This window comes from Pygocentrus nattereri, chromosome 24, assembly GCF_015220715.1.
Source record: "Pygocentrus nattereri isolate fPygNat1 chromosome 24, fPygNat1.pri, whole genome shotgun sequence".
NCBI lineage: Eukaryota > Metazoa > Chordata > Actinopteri > Characiformes > Serrasalmidae > Pygocentrus > Pygocentrus nattereri.
The window spans coordinates 2381494-2400812 of NC_051234.1; the positions used below are offsets into that span (position 1 = coordinate 2381494).

Below are 19319 nucleotides of genomic sequence, written 5' to 3' on the forward strand. Positions count from 1 at the left end.
GCGCATTATGAAGCACAAAATACGACAACAGAGACCCCGGACTGCTGAGCAGCTGAAGCTGTACATCAAGCATGAATGGGAAACGTCCCAACTTCATTAGAATTGGGGTTTTATTTAAATTCTATAAGGGGGCTACGCACCTAAGATTTTCCCTCACTTTCCACCTGTGTAAATGTGATGCGACAATAAACGTGATTTGATTTGGATAAGTCTCTTCTAATTTTTGTACAGAAACATCACCCCAAATGTTTGAGTCTCAGCAGCGCGAAATTGATGAATGTGAAGATGGATTGATGTAAAGCTCCAATTTGACTGTTCAGACTGAGGTGCATTGCCACAGATCGAATATGGATCAGATTTCAGTAGCACATGTGAAAGCATCTCAAATCAGCACTGAAAATGTCAGATTCAGTGTTTTTACCGCTCACACTGACAACCAGAGAACACATTTGTGTTAGATATGATGAAAAAGGCCACTTTTACCTGCTGTGTGAGCAAAGCCTTTTACTGCCATCCAACTCAACATTCGTCGAAATTTTGCAGTGCTCAGCCCTCGTAATCATTTGGGGTGGTGTTTCTGTACAAAAGGTTAGAAGAGATTTATTTGAACTGCTCCAAATGAGAAGGAGAATGAGACTGCAGAGTCAAAGAAAAGTCTGAAAGCAAAGTTTGAAGAATCTGACCGTGACCGTACACCTTCTGTGTGATGGGCTCAGCTATCAGCCAGTGAAACTACATGATGGCTCCTGTGATGCGGGCGAAGGTGAAACCGAAAGCTTCAGGAGCGACTGGTGTTCGTTGGCGGTCGTGATCGTTTACCTCTGGATGAACCACATCAAGCAACAGGACGCCCTGTTCTTTTGAGCATGTGGGTCAGTTTCGGAGCTGATCTCTTCAGACTGAAGTCGCATCCAGATCACATTTAAAAGATGATGTTAACAGCCAAATCAAAAGAATCAGATTCGGCAAAAAAAGTCCAAGTCAAACTTCGAGCCACTGGCATTCAAGACATTTTTTGTCAAGTCTTATGACACATGAGTGCATACCTTTGGTGACTGTACACCATAACATTAGCGTGCAGTTTTAATATCATATTACCGAACACCAGCATACGTCTAATTTTCATATCACCTACTTCTACATTCAGATGGAAACCACTAAGGCCATGCAGCCTTTCAGTGCGTCACTTAGTTGTGCCTCTGGTTCCTTTTGCTATTTGCGAACCGTTTTTATTCTTGTTTACAGCAGAACAAAATGATCACTGTCAAGCATTTCGCTGCTAGTTATGAAAGAGCGCTTTGTCGTTTTGTGGTGATTTACTTCATAGCCTTAAAGCAGACCCATCAAATGGACAAACTCAATAAAGCAAGATCAACAAAAATCAGTGTCTTATAATCTACAGCACTGTGTGAGTTTTAGGCGCCTAAGCCAATTTTTGAACAACTGACCTCAGCAGTGAGTTTATCAGAATATACATTAGAATAAAGTCGTATTCATAATTCAAATAAACAGAAAAACTATAAAAAGTAACAAGAATTTCTCAGGTCCATATTTTTCCTCGACACCTTCACAGCCGCCACAGAGACTCGTTAATATCATCAATGACATCATGAGCTCAATTTACTGAGCACTGATTGGTCAAACCAGGAGCTGCTTTTTAACTACATATAATACTGGACTTCCTCGAGGAGAGGCTTGGAGATGGGTAAACAAACACAACAACATCCAGAACATCACTATCATTATTCATTAATATTCTATACATTTTGTTTATTCAAATATTAACACACTAAGACTTTGCACAATACTGTACATGTAATTAGATAAATATAATTAAATTACTTGAGTTCTGCTCTCACTGATAGTGGGTATGTGCCAAAACGAGGCCTAACTGGCCCAATAAAGGTATCGGTATGCTGCACGTTGGAATTTCCAATGGAAGAGAAGAACATTTCAGTGATGTTAAGTACAGTCTAGTAAGCTAATCCCAAACTGAGGGAGCAGTTAAATAATGAAATCTGTAAATTATACAGCTATAAAATCACCAGTGTGCCAGTCATCAGTGATGTTAAATGGAGAGACCTTTAGCTGTTGATGGATGAGACGTCTTCAAGGCAAACACACCTTGCTGAATCACATTACCTCTGACAAAAATGGTAAATTGGAGAATGAAATTGGAGAAAATAGGAAAGATTGTACGTTAGATAAGATAAATAAAAATCTGACCCGAGTGCATGTGTCTGATGACCGTATTTCAGACTGCCCACAATAACACCAGCGTGTGTGTTATTGTGTGATATCACTGTGTATCATATTATTCTAATCCTTAGTGATGGAAACGAAGCTGAACAAGGCCATGCAGCCTTTCAGTGCGTCACTTAGTTGTGCCCCTGGTTCCTTTTGCTATTTGCGAACCGTTTTTATTCTTGTTTACAGCAGAACAAAATGATCACCGTAAGTATTAGTGCAACTACCTCAAAGCATTTCGCTGCTAGTTGTGAAAGAGCGCTTTGTCGTTTTGTGGTGATTTACTTCACAGACTTACAGGCAGACTCATCATTGTTTGCAGCAATTTACTATGGCTTCTCTGCTGCCCTCGCTGGAGCTCAAATGCCGTGGGTGAGAGTTAAAGATGAAGATATCTAATGCCCGGCTATTGCAGAGACAATAACTGCGTCGCTTTGCTTGGTAATGTCTCTTCTCTGTAGATTGCATCAAGATGGCACAAGGCTCCCTGTCCCTCAAGGCATACAGGTTGACACACACACACTGATGGAAATCTGTAAAGAAAATGACTACACTGCACTCTGCAGAGGGGTAGGCAGCACACTCACACGTACAGTCCTTTAAGGTACACTATATTGCCCAAAGTTTTCACTCACTCATCCAGGTGTTCCAATCACTTCCATGGCCACAGGTGTATAAAGCCGAGCCCCTCGGCCTGCAGACTGCTTCTACAGACATTAGTGAAAGAATGGGTCGCTCTCAGGAGCTCAGTGAATTCCAGCGTGGTACCGTGATCGGACGCCACCTGTGCAGCAAGTCCAGTCGTGAAATTTCCTCACTACTAAATATTCCAGTCAACTGTCAGTGGGATTATAACAAAGTGGAAGCGATTGGGAACGACAGCAGCTCAGCCACGAAGTGGTCGGCCACGTAAAATGACAGAGCGGGGTCAGCGGATGCTGAGGGGCATAGAGCGCAGAGGTCACCAACTTTCTGCAGAGTCAATCACTACAGACCTCCAAACTTCATGTGGCCTTCAGATCAGCTCAAGAACAGCGTAGAGAGCTTCATGGAATGGGTTTCCATGGCCGAGCAGCTGCATCCAAGCCTTACATCACCAAGCGCAATGCAAAGCGTGGAGTGCAGTGGTGTAAAGCGCCGCCACTGGACTCTAGAGCAGTGGAGACGAGTTCTCTGGAGTGACCAATCACGCTTCTCCATCTGGAAATCCCATGGATAAGTCTAGGTTTGGTGGTTGCCAGGAGACGGTACTTGTCTGGCTGCATTGTGCTGAGTGTAAAGTTTGGTGGAGGGGGGCCCCATAGGCTACGTTTACACAGCAGGTAAAAGTGGCCCAAATCTGATTTTCTCACCGAATCCAATTTTTTTTGTTTGGCTGTTCAGATTATCTTTTAAATGTGATCTGTATGCGACATCAGTCTGAACAGATCAGCTCCTAAACCGACCTGCATACACAAAAGAACAATACTTCACGGGGCTCATCCAGAGGTAAACAATCATGACTCACGAACGCAAGGCACTCCCGATTTAGTCTTCGCCAGCATTATAGAGCGATTATGAAGGTCCAGTGTTTGACAGCTGGGCTCATCACCCAGAATGTGTTCGAGTTCGCTGTAAAAAGGGCCCGGTACTCGGTCTGGGCCACTTTTTTTGGTTTGTGTCCTCGGATACTTTAAACTGTTGTCTGACGCTGCAGCCTCGTTCTCTTCCAGCCGCTTTTGGCCGTTTCATTCGACACCTCTTCAAACACTGATAGAACCTGATAGAACACCTTTGGGATGAATTAGAGTGGAGACTGTGAGCCAGGCCTTCTCGTCCAACATCAGTGTCTGACCTCACAAATGCGCTTCTGGAAGAACGGTCAGAAATTCCCATAAATACTCCTAACCCTTGTGGAAAACCTTCCCAGAAGCTTTGAAGCTGTTATAGCTGCAAAGAGTGGGCCGACATCATATTAAACCCTATGGATTAAGAATGGGATGTCACTCAAGTTCATATTCGTGTGAAGCCAGACGAGCGAATACTTTTGCCAGTATAGTGTATGTAGAGGTGCATAAAGCTAATTCTCACAGTGATACAGCCACAGAATAATATGCAGGTCCACACTGCTGCACAGCATGGACAAAATTACATATCGTTATTATTATGGCTGCAATGTTCACTTGACAAAGTCGCCTACATCGATTATAAAAGTTTGCTTGTTTAGGGGAAGTCCAGTCATTTTTCTGCGCAATTGAACGGCTGAGATCAAACAAACTCATTCAGAGTAGATTGGTGTGAAATGGTTTATTGTAGAGGCTCCGATTTCTTTACAGTGGTGGTGATAGGAAATCGTAATGTCTACACCACAAATATGGGCATTTTATTTACTATCCAAAAGCACCGTTGAACCTATACTTGTCTTCTGAGTCTTTATAAATCATGTTGCTTATGGCAGAAAAGCAAATATGAAAAGAAAAGCTTTCTTTGGGGAGTATTGTACCTTACAACATCTTGTATGAATGCATTCTCTATCAACGGATTTAGTAAATATGTGTGAAGACCTAAACCGTCTGAAACCTATCATGAAACAATGTGTCAGACATCAGGCAGCATATTGATGACCATTTCTTGTAATAACATTCCTTAAGAAGCTTTTAGAAGCATTAAACTCTTCAGACATCTGGTTCCATTCACCATTGCAGGTTTCAAACCACTCTGAATCACTTTGTTTAACCTCTTAACGGTTTAATTCTCCTTTAATGTGTGTTAATTCTGACACTGCACATATGATTGGGGCTTCTATTGGTCCATTGCACAAGCAAGTGAATGGTGGGAATAAAGTGGGAAGAAAGTGGGATCGCCAAAAGTCACAGCCTATTCCAATATACAGGGTGAGTCAAAAGTCACAGGACACTGTTTTATTTCAGAAACGAAAGGGAAAATGACATCTGAATACCCCAGCAAGTAATGGGTGAGATGTCCGGAACATCTTAAAAGGGCCCATATTGGATCAAGGGCAAGTTTTTCCAATGGGAAGGTGGTCAAAGAACACCGGAATTGTCTCAGAAATCGATCGCCGCAATCAGATTTGCAATATCTCTTGTGGTTCAAAAGCTATCAACGCAGAAAGTTGCAACAACAACTAGGACTGTTGCCTGTGATGCACAGCTATGTGACGTGTTCACTGTGCTGTCCCTGGTGCTGAACACAGAGCTGAAGGTGCAGGATCCAATCGCTATGAACCTGCATGAGAATCTCTGGAGAAATGCTGTCACAAGCCTCCACGATGCGGTGCTGAAGGGGCTGTTTGTTGCAGATTTTCTCAGCATACACAATTTATTTGAGATGACCCCACAGATAAAAGTCGAGAATAAAATAAATAAATAAATAAAATAAAACGGTGTCCTGTGACTTTTGACTCACCCTGTATAGAAGCAGAGATGGTGTTTCGCAGCAACTCGAGAGAAATGCTATGGAGCCACGCTGGTGACATCCTGTATAAATAAAAAATAATGCATGGCCACGCCTCATTAACGTGTGGGAAGGAGATCCTAATGCATGGCCACGACTTAGTAAGGCATGGGAATGAGATTGCGGCTTACTGAGTCGCGGCCATGCATTAGGATCTCGTTCCCATGCTTTACTAATTCGTGGCTATGACTTAATCATCTCATTCCCACGCCTTACTGTCGTGGCCATGCATTATTTTTATTCATACAGGATGTCCAGCATATTTTCTGCTGCTGCTGGAAGAGGGTATCTGCTGGAACGAGGCCTAAATGGCCCACTAAAGGTATCGGTATGCTGCACGTTGGAATTTCCAATGGAAGAGAAGAACATCTCAGTGATGTTAAGTACAGTCTAGTGAGCTAATGCCAAACTGAGCGAGCAGTTAAATAATGAAATCTGTAAAATATACAGCAATGAAATCAGCAGTCATTAATACCAGCAGCAAACACAGTAATGTTTAATGGGGAGACCTTTTAGCCAGTGATGTATCAGATGTCTCCAAGGCAAACACGCCTCACTGAGAATCGCATAAACTGTGACAGAAGTGACAAATCGGTTAATGATTAGAAAGCTAGAATAAAGAAAATAGGAAAGATGATGCATTGGATATGAGAAATGAAAATCAGCCACTAAATGATAAGTGTAATATAAAACAACATGAAGTTGTTTTATTTTAAGTTTAATAGATGTTTGGAGACTTTAGCACATGATTAAAAGCTTTCTTTATTAAATATATTTCTTAATAAATGTAGCCCAATGTTATTCCTATAAACAGTAACATGATCGGAACAGTCGTTTAGCCTTTCACTGAGAAAAGTCATCAGATTACCAATCAAATAAATTATGGTTACTTGTAGGTATTTTGCTACATACCATCTCATGGGAAAGTTTGGTCTAATGACTTGTTTTGTTGGTTTTCTAAGTGAAAATAAGTGAACACTTCTGCACTTTTAATGCACCGCTACTGTTTATTCAGTGTATACTGTCCATGCGCGACTGTGTATGTATTATTTACTGTTTAGAGAAAAATGACAGATTTATGTTTGTTCTCTGTAGAGGATGTTTGGCTTATTTTCATTTAGAAAATGAAACTTTTCAACAGCTGTATTGTGACACTGAGTCTCTCCTGGCCAGAGCTTGCGTTGTAGTTCAGCAAAATGAGTCGTGCTCGTTGGGTCATGTCACCATGCTCACAGCACAGAGAAAACGTTTAGTGATCGATTAGAGCGGTGGTTCTCAAACCGCGGGTCACGATCCACAGGTGGGCTGCAGCGTGGGAGTCACGAAGAAGCAGCATCGGTGCAGGTTTGTTTGTTTTTCTGAGAGAGCAGAACTAAAATGAAACGCCTTTTAGATCATAAGCGGTAACCACTTGGCACTGCTGGCACTTCCTAAGCACTCTGGCGTTATGCGTGTGGCCTTTTATACCCGCTGCTTGTGCCCAACACTGCTACAGCCGCTGGCACATTTCTAGTCAAGTGTTGCTTGAATGACAACAAAGCATATTAATATTAATAAAGTGTATTCATGTGTTCAGACTGAAGGCGAGAGCTGAACAAAATCATTTTGCAGTTGTTTTGTCACTGTTATTGTCTAATCCACAGTCTCAATAGGTGTGTGTATATAGTTTCAATAGGTATGGGGGCAGTTGTGGACTGGAGGTTAGGGAACCAGCCTTCTGACCGGAAGGTCGCCGGTTCGATCCCCAGAGCCGACAGCACATGACTGAGGTGTCCTTGAGCAAGACACCTAACCCCCAACTGCCCCCTGGGTGCTGTGGATAGGGCTGCCCACCGCTCCGGGCAAGTGTGCTCACAGCCCCCTAGTGTGTTTGTGTGCTCACTAGTGTGTATGTGGTGTTCCACTGCACGGATGAGTTAAATGCGGAGGTGAAATTTCCCCGTTGTGGGACTAATAAGGGTCACTTAATGTAAAAGTGTAGGCTGATACGTTTCTTTGTAATATGGTATGCTTTTGCATTTGTTGAGTGGAAAAAACTTATGTATGTATTCCATACATTTGCAACTTTTACTATTTGTGTAATAAAAAGCACTTTGCCATTTATCAACGATACATCAGAGATATGGTCATATACTACATTTTGAGAAATCTGTCGTTCCTTTTGGTTTCTGTGTGTATAAAAACGTCACATGTCAAAACGAAGGAAGCGCAAAGCCAGAGCACCAATCAGGGCCCAGCGGTCACTTTGTTTAGAGCTGGTTTTGACCTGTTGGTCAGACCGATCCAGTGCAGCACGCGGTTCAACGTCAGCGCAGCAGCGTAAAACTTTGGGAGTGTCTGTTCAACATAAATGATGAACTAACCTAACTTTGTGTAAATAGAGCTCAATATAGAAATATGTCCACATATGCAGTCGAGACTGACGCGGCTTTTTTCTGAATTTCTACAAACACCATTTCATTTTATAGTAAATGAGTTTGGGCTGGTTTATGTTTATGAACAGACGCCTACAGATCAACATAGTAAAGGAGCTCATCTGTGATCCTGAGTTTAAAGCCAGATTTTATTCAACTTAAACTTGGAACTAAGTTGTAAATAAATCTGAAACTGAAACTTTGCTTGTGTGTAAAAAGTGATTTCAGAGCCACTCGGTTCTCCCTGATGGAAACTGTTTACCTTCAGTGTTTTGTGCTTCTGATCATTTTAATAGACGTCAGCGTCACTAATTAATGACGTTCTATTAAAAGACTGGTTTACCAAGAGAGACGCTGGAGGACTTTCACCTGAAATGAGTTCATGAAGCCAGTCTGGTTATAAAAATGATAACAGGACATCAGAGCCAGAATTCCTCTTTTAGTACTTTTACTTTATACTTAAGTACATTTGAAGGGAAATACTTTAGTACTTTTACTCAAGTGGAGGTCTAAAGGGAGGAACTTCTACTTTTACTGGAGGAATATTTTACCTTGAGTATCTACTTTAACTCGAGTACATGGTTTGTTTCGTCCAGCACTGGTCACTAGTATTTTGTTCAAACAAGCAAATCGTTGCTGTGGCTCCACTTGGCATCCATCAAATGGAATGTGTATGAGTAGAAGATTTATGACCACATTTTTGCTTTGTTTGACATAGAAACTCACGCAAGCCGTCGATACAGAATGTGAATCGACTGTAACTGTAGTTAGTCTCATAGCCCACTTCAGCCATGTTAACAGACCACACATTACACCCACATCCCAAAACACCGTCCCAATCCCCAGTTTTCCGGCGTGTCTGTCCTGTCCTACTCCTATGGTTTCGCCTACCTCGTTAACAAGCTTAAATAGGCACACATCTTACCCCCCACCACACTGGCCATCAGCAATTGACTTTTAAAATATAATGACGGAGGCGAATCAGAGGTATTAGTCATCAGTCTGAGCTGAGAAACAACAACACGCGCAAAGTTTACGACTTCCCTCTGCCTCCCTGGCAGATGGTAATTGCTTTTAAATTGCAAGGAGATGCAAGCGTAATATGACAACGTAACAGCGAAGGAGTGACAGCTCAGAAATCAGCGGGAGACGGGGGTGGGGGGGGGCGTCTAGTAGAAAGCTCATATAAACAGCGGCCTTTCCTTCCACAGGGCTTAAACTGCTGACGGAATAGGCTGCAGGTACAGAGGATTCTCCCATAAATATTAAAGCCACTCCACTGGACGTTTTTGACCTTGATCTTCCTGGGTCCGGGTGCCCTGTGCTGAATATTATATTTGGTATCAGTGTGCCGCACTCACTCAAATAGACCCGCTCTATGTACAAGCAGGTTTAGAAATTGAGAGGTTATTGATTGCAGAATGTAATGAGCGTCGCGCAGTTCTGTGAATGAAAAGGAGATTGCAGGATGTAGCCAAAAAGAACCAGCACACGCATCACAAACTCCGTGGCTCTATCTCCATGTAAATATATGCACACAGGCCTAGTTTTACACCAATTTAAAATGTGCACATGTTGTGTAGATGTCAATGCAGCATGAATAAATGAGACAATGTTCATAATATAGAAATTGTGTATGTAAACTTCGAACTGCGTCGTTAATACGCTCCCCAGGACCACCGGCCTTTCTGGAAACCACCCTAAATGGTCAGAACTGGGGGCATGAGAATAAAGTTGGAGAGAAGGGGGGATGACCATACTCTAGTGACTGTTCTTTTGTCTGAAATCCCTGAACACTTTCCATGGATTTGTTTTTAGGGCTTTTTCTTTATCATTTATGTATCTAATTCAATCTGTAGTTGCAAAAATCAGAGACCACTCTTCCTTTATTTGTTCTCCAGTCAAAACAGCCATAAAACAGGTTTTTAAAATTTCTCGGGAGATACTTCTGAGGATATTATACTCTCACTAAGCACTTTATTAGCCTCTTCAACTCCTCGGGACCACCGGTGGCTCCAAACCGCACTCGGTCGTGTTCTTCATAACGTTCATATTCCATAAGCTCCATTCAGAAGCTGGGCGTCGTGTGAGGCTGTAGCTCTTCTCTCCAGTCTAATAGACGGTGACGTCATTTTAAACCCTTATAATAAAAGAAGCTGAACTTTGTTTTTCTACTGAAAGTCGACCCGTTTTTCCCCAAATCTGGGCTCTAAACTATAAACAGACGGCGTCTCTTCAGTGATCTGCTCTGGAAACATCACTTTTAGAGAATAACACAAAGAGTGGCGGAGATTTTTGGCTTTCAGCAGTAAATTGGGAGCGTATAGAGATATGTGGAGATCATAAAACACACGTTCTGTTCATTTGAGGAGCTTTTACAAAATGAATAAGTAAATAAATAAATAAATAAATAAATAAGTAAATAAGTAAATAAATACATAACATTTATTTGATGCAGTTACTTAATAATTGGCCTTGCGATTTGGTCATCTAGGTTCAGATGGACAAACCAAAATATACCCTGGAGAATAAGAGATTAGAAACACCTGTACACCTTCTCATAGCAGTCACTGAGTGAGTTTCCATGCATTTAATAGTCCTGGAGAAAATCAGATTTTGTCAGTAATCTGATCAACACGTTTACATGCACTTGACAAATCAGATAATGGAGAAACTCCAAGTCTACCTGATCCAGGCAGTAATCCGATTTCTGATTTCTGACAAACTCAGAAAGGAGGATGGGATGTAAACGTAGCCAAAACTTTGCGCCGTGACTTTATTTCTGAAAAACATCACACCACTTTACCTGAATATTTAAACAAAAATAACGTGGAAGATGACGAATATTTAAATCCTTCATTTCATCGAGAATGTTGTTGGTTTCAGCGTCGCTCTGACGCTGTTTTGGTGCCGTCTGGTGACATGAGCACATGAGCAGACTGAGAAATCTGAAAGAAATCAGAGTAAGAGTTTCCATGTGCTGACAAATCCGATTACTGAGCTAAAATCCAGTCTCTTTATGGGATTTCTTAATCGGATTTCTAGATCGGAGTATGGTGTTTACATGACCATTTGAATAATCGGATAACTGCAGAAATCCGATTCTGGTTGGATCATTGATTGCAAGTAAACACACTCACTGAGGTAGCAACCAGAACAACAGTATTGGAATACAGTATTGTTTGGCCAGATACATAAATTCTATAAAGTATTTCAAAGTGAAATGCAGTCATTTTAATTACAGTAATAATATTTAATTACAGTATCTCCAACATAGTCTGGAATTGCAAGAAGTGGGGAGTGAGATGGTCTTGTATTCAAACGCAGACTGAAGACCGTCTCTTTACACAGCACTTAAATGAGCATTGAATTAAGTATTGATTGCAATATATTGGGCTGCACTTATGTATTATATTTGATTGTATTGCACTGTGTATTGTAGTTTACTGTATTGTACGGCAGAGTTCTGTATTCACCTCTGTTCCTTTTCTCTCTCTGTATATACAGAGACTTTTGTTTCTATCAGTATCTGAGCTCAGGACCGTCTTTCTCTCTAACCAACTAGCAGAGATACTTTCTCTAGACAGACAAAGCTCTTCTTGTAAGTCGCTCTGGATAAGAGCGTCTGCTAAATGCTGTAAATGTAAAATGTATTGTTATGTATAGGCGTATATGCATCCATCAGTTCAGTTCTGTGGGAGCTGAAGAATCTGCCGGCTTGTGGAAAGACACTGGCACGGTCTGGCTGTGAGGGCCCGAATGCTGCGGTACCTTCTTCCAGATGGCAGAAGAGAGAACAGTTCTTATGAGGGGTGTATGGGGTCAGGCACAATGCTAGTGGATTTTCAGATGCGGCATGTGGTGTAGATATCCATGATGGAGGGAAGAGCGACCCCAATGATCTTTTCAGCTGTCCTCATTATTTGCTGGAGGGTCTTGTATTCAGAGGCGGTGCAGTTCCCTAAGCAAGCAGTAAGACCACTGCTCTCTTACTGCCTCTGTAGAAGGTGTTAAGGACAGTGGGAAATAGAGATGCCGCTGGGCTTTCTTGGCTATGAAGCTGGTGTTCAGGGTTCAGGTGCGGTTCTCTGCTCAGTGAACACCAAGGAACACCTTGTTGGGCCAATTAATACCAATCAATCATCGGTTGAATGCCACAGCCTATTTGAGTAGTGTTGCCGACCTCTTCATGACCACAATTCACCCATTATTCACCCATAATGTCTACATCCACTATGAAACGTCATAATGCAGAAAGTGTCAAAAATTGGTTTGATGAACATCACAATGAGTTTAGTGTTCTTCAGTGGCCTTTCCAGTCGCTAGATCTGAATCCAGTAGAACACCTTTGGGATATGGTAGAATGGTGGATTCACAGCAATCTGCAGGATTTGCATGATGCTATCATGTCAACATGGACTAGAATCTCAAAGGAGTGTTTCCAACATCTTGTGGATTCCATGTTTTGAGAGCCAAAGGAGGCCCGGAATAGTTTTAGTAGCGTTCCTAATAAAGTGCTCTGTGAATGTAGATTACAAATAATAAAATAAGCTGCTGGTGTTCTTGGGCAGACCACCTCAGTCCTGACCTCAGCATCCATGATTACAGATGCATGGATGAATGTGTTTGGGATTGTTTGGATCATGAGAACAAAATGTGCAGAATGCAACCAACTTCTAAGACTGAACTTTAGAGGTGTGGAAAAATATCACGGGAGAATTTGTTTTGGGGAAAAAACTGGGTGTCACCAGAAAAGAATGCAAGCTGTAAAGAAGGTAATGAGTGGACACACTAAATTCTGAATTTGAGTGGACACAGCAAATTTATATCATGTTTAGATGTCAAGGCTTTCATCTAATAATTCCCTGTGAAATGTGATCTGCTTTTTTTGTGTATGAATGAATAACTTAGTGACCGCTTTGACAGGAAATTAGATAAATTGAAGGTGATCTGAGTTGCACAAGACATTTGTAACATTTCAATCCCAAAATGCGTTGTAACGAGTGGGAGCGATGAAGAGGCAGACGCATATGCTGAGAGAAGCGAGATTATTAAGGGCAAATCCAATATCAGGGTCAACGAGCCAACATGGAGAGAGCGAGGGACAGACATGACGAAAATGAACATAGGAAAAACACACAACAGAGGCCGGAAGAACGCCGCTAAACAATACAATACAAAGACCAAACAAAGACCAGCCGCCTAACAGGGGAAAACACAGGGCTTAAATACAACAGGGTTAACAAGACAAAGGTGGTTACAATCAGGGGCAGGGTCTGGAAACAAGGGGGCAGGACCGGGAAGAAACAAAACAAGGAATCACATGGACAAGACCAGAACAAAACAAAAGCACATGGAGGACTGGGAGGGGCCAATCGTGACGCACGTATTGTTACCATTTTAATGTTTTTAATTCTCAGGCTGAAAAAAGCGAACATTGGCTTTGAGCACAGGTTTGAGGAAATGCCCGCTGTTGTCAGAAACCCACCTCTGATGAATGCACTGATGGGGGTCCTGGATGACAACAGCACCGCGGCCGACAAACCTGAGCCACTCAGTCTGTCTAGTGGGTCAGAATCAATGTCCACAGACATTGCATAGTCATATTTCATGGTCCGCTTTGGTCTAGCAGTGATTGTCAGGCTCTGCAGTGCTACTGTCATGGTGGGACTTAATAGGAAGCTCAGGTCTGAGTCAAGTATGAGCCTGACTGTCATGATTGGCCCCTCCCATGTGTGTTTCTTTGGGTCTAGTCTACGTGCTCTTTGTTTTGGTTTCCTAGTCCGGCCCCTTGTTTTGTGACTCCGCTCCTGATTGTCGCCACCTGTTTTCCGCCTGTCCCTCGTTATCCCTGTGTTTTATAAGCCCCATGTTTGCCCTTTGTTTTCGCTGGTCTTTGTACTGTTTGTCGTTAGATGTCTTGCTGGTCTTTGTTTGATATGTTTCATGTTTGAAGTGTGATGTTATGTTGTTTGATCTTCCGGCCCTGTTGTTTGTTTGACCCGTTTACTTTTGTTATGTCCGATTGTTGCTCTTTCCACGTTGGCTTTCTGACCATGGACCGCTATGACCCTGATTTTGGATTTGCCCGCAATAAAAGGCGCTTATTTCCGCATATGCATCCGCCTCCTCGCTCCACGGCGTTACACTGATGTTCCTTACTTCCAGCCTGACATGCAAGTTAGGCTCCTCACTTTGTTTAAAACACTTACCGTCAGTATGGACCATTTCAATTTAATTGAAAAAGAAAAATGTAAATACTGCATTAGACAATCAATGGGTGGGTCTAAAGCCTCACATAAACTCATTGCCATGTGACAGGTAACAGCCCTTATCGGTAGAAGCACGTATCAGTAGAACAAATGTGGGCCAAAAATAGAACCTTGAGGAACACCCCAGACAGCGTTATATGTCTTTAAATCACCGAGACCTACCTAAGTGCTGGTTCCCAGTAATGTATGTCCATGGACAATTTGGGGCAGCGCCAGGGAGACCAACCCAGCCCAGTTTTCTGGGCTGATAGTCAAAAGCAGCCCATAAATCCAAAAATAACAGACAAAGCCACATTATCTTTTCAACTTTCAGTTGCAAGATGGCAGAACATAACATTTTCAGTGGTAAATGGAAAAGTTCTTCAGTTATTCTCAAATTGTGTGGCTAAGTTTAAATAAATTTGCTCTCTTGTGCTTGTTGGACAGCCAAGAAGCTAGTTGCGCACTTGGAGAGCAGCAATTTGCTAAGCTAACTGTGGAATAAGCAGTGGTATTTTTGAGAGACATTACTTACTCCAAATTGGGAGGAGAAAAAAAAACATTAAAGCCAAAAAAAGTCTCTTCTTTCCTAAGTCAGCCAGTCAGTCTTTCATTTGTAATTCAAAGCTTTTTAGGACCTGGTGTGTCTAATAAGCCGACTCATAGAATTCCACAGCCTCCCCATTGTCAGGTAGATAATGATAATGTATTCTGGGTGTAATTTCACTCTTGCTGTGTACAGCGATGCCCTTTTCCTTTCTAGGCAAATACCAAGAGGTCCAGGGAGCATACGTGCCAGTCCAAAAACACCAAGTCTGAAAGCGTGTAATGGGGAATTAGTTAGTGTGTTTAGTCGGAGAATGTGCACCTGGGGTGACCTGTGGCTGAAACTGGCCATATCGCCGCAGTCTTTGAGAAAAAGCACATTAAACAGGAAGGGAACTGGTGCCTCATTGTATTTCTCCTAAAAGGAAATTACCGATAAATGCTGATATGTGACATTTGAGGAATTGATGGATGAGGAACCAAGCTGAGGGCTGGTTGAAGGTCTTAAATGTTCTTTGCTGTTCGGAGAATGCCCTGAGCTGTGACTGGAATTCTCTTTGAACCTTTCAACCTGCAAAACAGCCAATAGTGCTTATCAGCTGCATCTTAATTTTGTCTGCTGGGGTTTTTTAATTGAAGAGGATATTGCTGTGGGGCAATTATGCTTGGATGTTCAGTCAACCATTTATTAGGCTCACTTCGTTTGGCTAAACTGGGTGTCAATCTGCAACCATAGTAACCATCTGGAGAAGAGCCTGCAGCTGCTGATGGATCGCATGGATGGCATGAGCCAAGAAATAGTCAAATGCAGAACGTGCTGCCGCAACCTCAGCAAGCAGCAGCAGCAGTGACACCAGGTATTCAGGCTCTCCTTCATTCAACACAACACATTTACTGTTAGGTTGTTATTTGTTTGCTATGCTTTAGTGCCTTCAGTGTATACCTGGGGTGTGGGAACCGACTGGAAATATAGCAGAGGAAAAACCGAAAAGGCTCAGCTTGGGATGTTCTCTGAATGTAGTTATCCAGCAAAATCTATCTGTGTGTCATCTGCCTGTCGATTCGCTATATCACTCTGTCTTAACCACTTTGTCACACTGGCTTCCCTGAAAACTGCTGTGTCATTTTCGCTTGTGCTCTGGTACTGAGAGCCTCAGGATTCATAGACAATTATTTACTGGCTCTATCTTTTCTATCTGTTTATCTCTCTATCTATCTGTCTATCTCTCTCCGTCCATTCCACTGATGTAGTCTTCTCTGCTTTTTGTTTTTATGGTCCATTCTCTGCAAATTGCTGTCATTTTAGTTGCTCTTTAGGCAAAATAACATGCTAAATAACATAATAACATAACTAAATATCACAACTCTCTGCCCCTTTGTCTCCCTCTTTCTTTCACATATTTCTTCATGCTCTGTCCCAAACCTTTTCAGTTTAATCCCTGCTGTCATTTTTAGACATGATATAAAATCTTGATTCTCAGCCAGATCCTATATTTCAATCTAATATTTTATTAGATTTAATAGGTTTAACTGACGTACCTCATGTTAGATGAGCATCAAAAAGTAAGCTTCATATTCAAACTACTCAATTGTTCTACTACCCCACAGGAAAGAACTACACAGTTAACGACAACACATTGCGTGGTATAAGTGAACGCTTTCAGGATAGGTTTGTTACAGGATTGGATCGGTTGCATTCTGCCCCCCCGGCCCCTCATATCTGATCCAGCATTTTCTGCTCGTATCAGTCTAACGCTGATACCTGGTTCGCAATTGCCCCCTCTTTTTAAAAATATCCGAGCAGAATTTTTTTGAATGATGTGTGCCACTGACCTTGAATGCAACTGTATTTCAAATAGTTAGCCCACTGGTTCATCACATGTCATGAAAAGTCTAACTAACCTGCTAAAACCTAACCTGCCTAGCTGTCGAGTGTCATGGTTTAGTTAGAACCACTGGTTAGAATGTCAGGACTAGAGCTGTTCTCCAGACGTATGTGGTTTTACAGCTAAGTTAGGTTTTGTTTTAAGTGTATCAGGTCATCCCCTCCTCCCAAGGCCATTGTTTGGACACTTCCTTTTTAATTTGGCTTAAGAACCAGTTTTTGCCAGCTCTTATGATCTAGTCTCGCCATTAGAGGGTCAGCTTGTTTTCGTCTTTTGCTGTGTAAGCAGTGTTTCTCAGCCCTCCAGAACTCCAGGTGTTTTGTCTAAAACCCCCCTTATAGAATACATTGCCTGTGTCTGGGTCAAGAGTTCATTTGTCCCATTCTTATAGACAATGTTGGGCCTGTCTTCTTTTGAGGGGATTTATCTGCTTCATTCATTTGACTATAACTTTATTCCAATCATTTTTAACAAAACTTTTTATTCAACTGTGTTTCAAGGACATATTTCATTAAAATTCGAGCAAGAGACTCACATTTTTTACCCTTTCTGTGGTCTTATGGCAGTAAATGTAAATCTTATGTGTTTCCATACTCTCAAACAAGTTTATTTCAGCACACAGCATAATCAGAAAAACAGAGACTGAGCTCAGCTGCCCAGCATTGTTATCCACATCCAATCAGCCCCACCAAATTAAAGCCAAGTATGTTGATTTTACACGCTGTAATTTAAAGGGGTACCAAAATGCACACCACACAAAACCAAAACCAACCAGCAGCTGAACGGCCCTCTCATGAAAAACCAAAATCTCCTGAATTAATATTTACCTTGTTTGCCTTCAGAGGTTATGTCACGATTGGCCCCTCCCAGTCCACCATGTGCTTTTGTTTTGTTTTGGTCTTGTCCATGTGCTTTCTTTGTTTTGATTCTTCCCTGTCCTGCCCCCTTGTTTCTTGACTCCGCCCTTGATTGTTCTCACCTGTGTCTTGTTAACCCTCGTTGTTTCCTGGTATTTAAGCCCTGTGTTTTCCCCTGTGAGTTTGCTGGTCTTTGTTTGGTCTTTGTATTGGATTGTTTGGTGTTTGTTCTTCTGTCCCTGGTTCTCTCCGTGTTGGCCTCGTTGACCCTGGACCGTTTGGACGCTGATAATGGATTTAACCTTAATAAATCTGGCTTCTCTTCACATATGCGCCTGCCTCATCATTGGTCCCACTCATTACAGGTTGAAACTAGAGGAAAATTGATGTTTTCTAGAGGTGCATGTTGCACACGTGGACTCATTTCAGTGAGTCAGATCAATGTCTCTTCATTCAGTAGCATTGACAGAAATTTTCTCTACTTTCTAAAAAATATGCATTACATTATTAAAAAAATATTTCAATAGATGGAAACTATCAAGAATTTCTGGGACAATGACAATCTTTATGTTGATTAGATAAAAGACATCAAGAGATGAAATCAAAGAAACTGCAAGAAATGAACATAATACATGCTAAGTGACTAAAATTATAGCTCCTGATGTTCAAGTAATCCTCAAGGGCCTGGACTGTGTAGAAAAAATCTGATTGCTGAATTAAACATCCTCGCTGACTGATAGGAGGAATAAAGAAAAAAAGAATAAAGAAGTTCATACTATGTTTGTGCCCAGATCTTTCCGTGTGCTCTTGTATATTTCTAATCAAATTCTCATGGGCACAAAGCTTAATATATAAGCCTGCCTGCTTATGTAAAGTGGCGGATTCCAGCAAATTGTTGAATTTACAGCAGTGTGTGTAATGTGCTGTCACCAAGTAATATGATCTCTAAACCAGTAGTGAGTTCATCAGTATAAAATTTTGTACAAATGATGCAAAACATGCTAAGGTTAGTCCGTTTAGCCTAATGGCTGAATCAGGGATGAGCCACGTATCCCTCTTAATTACCTCGCCCTGCAGTCAGCTGCAGCCTGAGGGAGTCCAGGCGTCTGTCACAAGAGCGGACATTTGAGAGTAATATGGAAAGAATGGATGGCCAGGCTGCTTGCTGTGCTCCTGTTTCCTCTCCCTTGTTCAGCTGTATTAGACGACTGCATGATCTTAGGGCCTGGTCCTTGCTGTTACTGACAGTCATAGATGTACGCCTACGTGTCTCAGATGCATGAGACACACAACCCTCTCATCTTAATAGTGTTAGAAAGCAGTACTGACATAGGTTCACCTGTACTGGTCTGTTCTACTCTTACTATGTGGGCTGGAGGTTAGGGAACTGGCCCTGTGACCGGAAGGTCGCCGGTTCGATCCCCAGCACTGAGAGTCCATGACTGAGGTGTCCTTGAGCAAGACATCTAACCCCCAACTGCTCCCTGGGTGCTGTGGATAGCGCTGCCCACCGCTCTGGGCAAGTGTGCTCACTGCCCCCTAGTGTGTGTGTATTCACTAGTGTGTACGTGGTGTTTCACTTCACAGATGGGTTAAATGCAGAGGTGGGATTAAAAAGGTATCACTTAATATGAATATAAACGTTTAGGGCTATCCCAGAATAAT

At 42.0% G+C, this 19319-nt stretch overlaps 1 protein-coding gene across 1 annotated transcript in view; it reads left to right on the forward strand.

Annotated features, from left to right (window-relative positions):
• Positions 1-18858, forward strand: part of eif3ha (eukaryotic translation initiation factor 3, subunit H, a) — a 71163-nt gene extending 52305 nt beyond the window's left edge. Inside the window, 6 exon segments of the mRNA XM_037533784.1 lie at positions 2708-2758; positions 2761-2799; positions 2801-2817; positions 13535-13684; positions 15648-15768; positions 18850-18858. Of these exon segments, the coding sequence (XP_037389681.1) occupies positions 2708-2758; positions 2761-2799; positions 2801-2817; positions 13535-13684; positions 15648-15768; positions 18850-18858 (387 nt within the window).
• Positions 18859-19319: the final 461 nt, after the last annotated feature.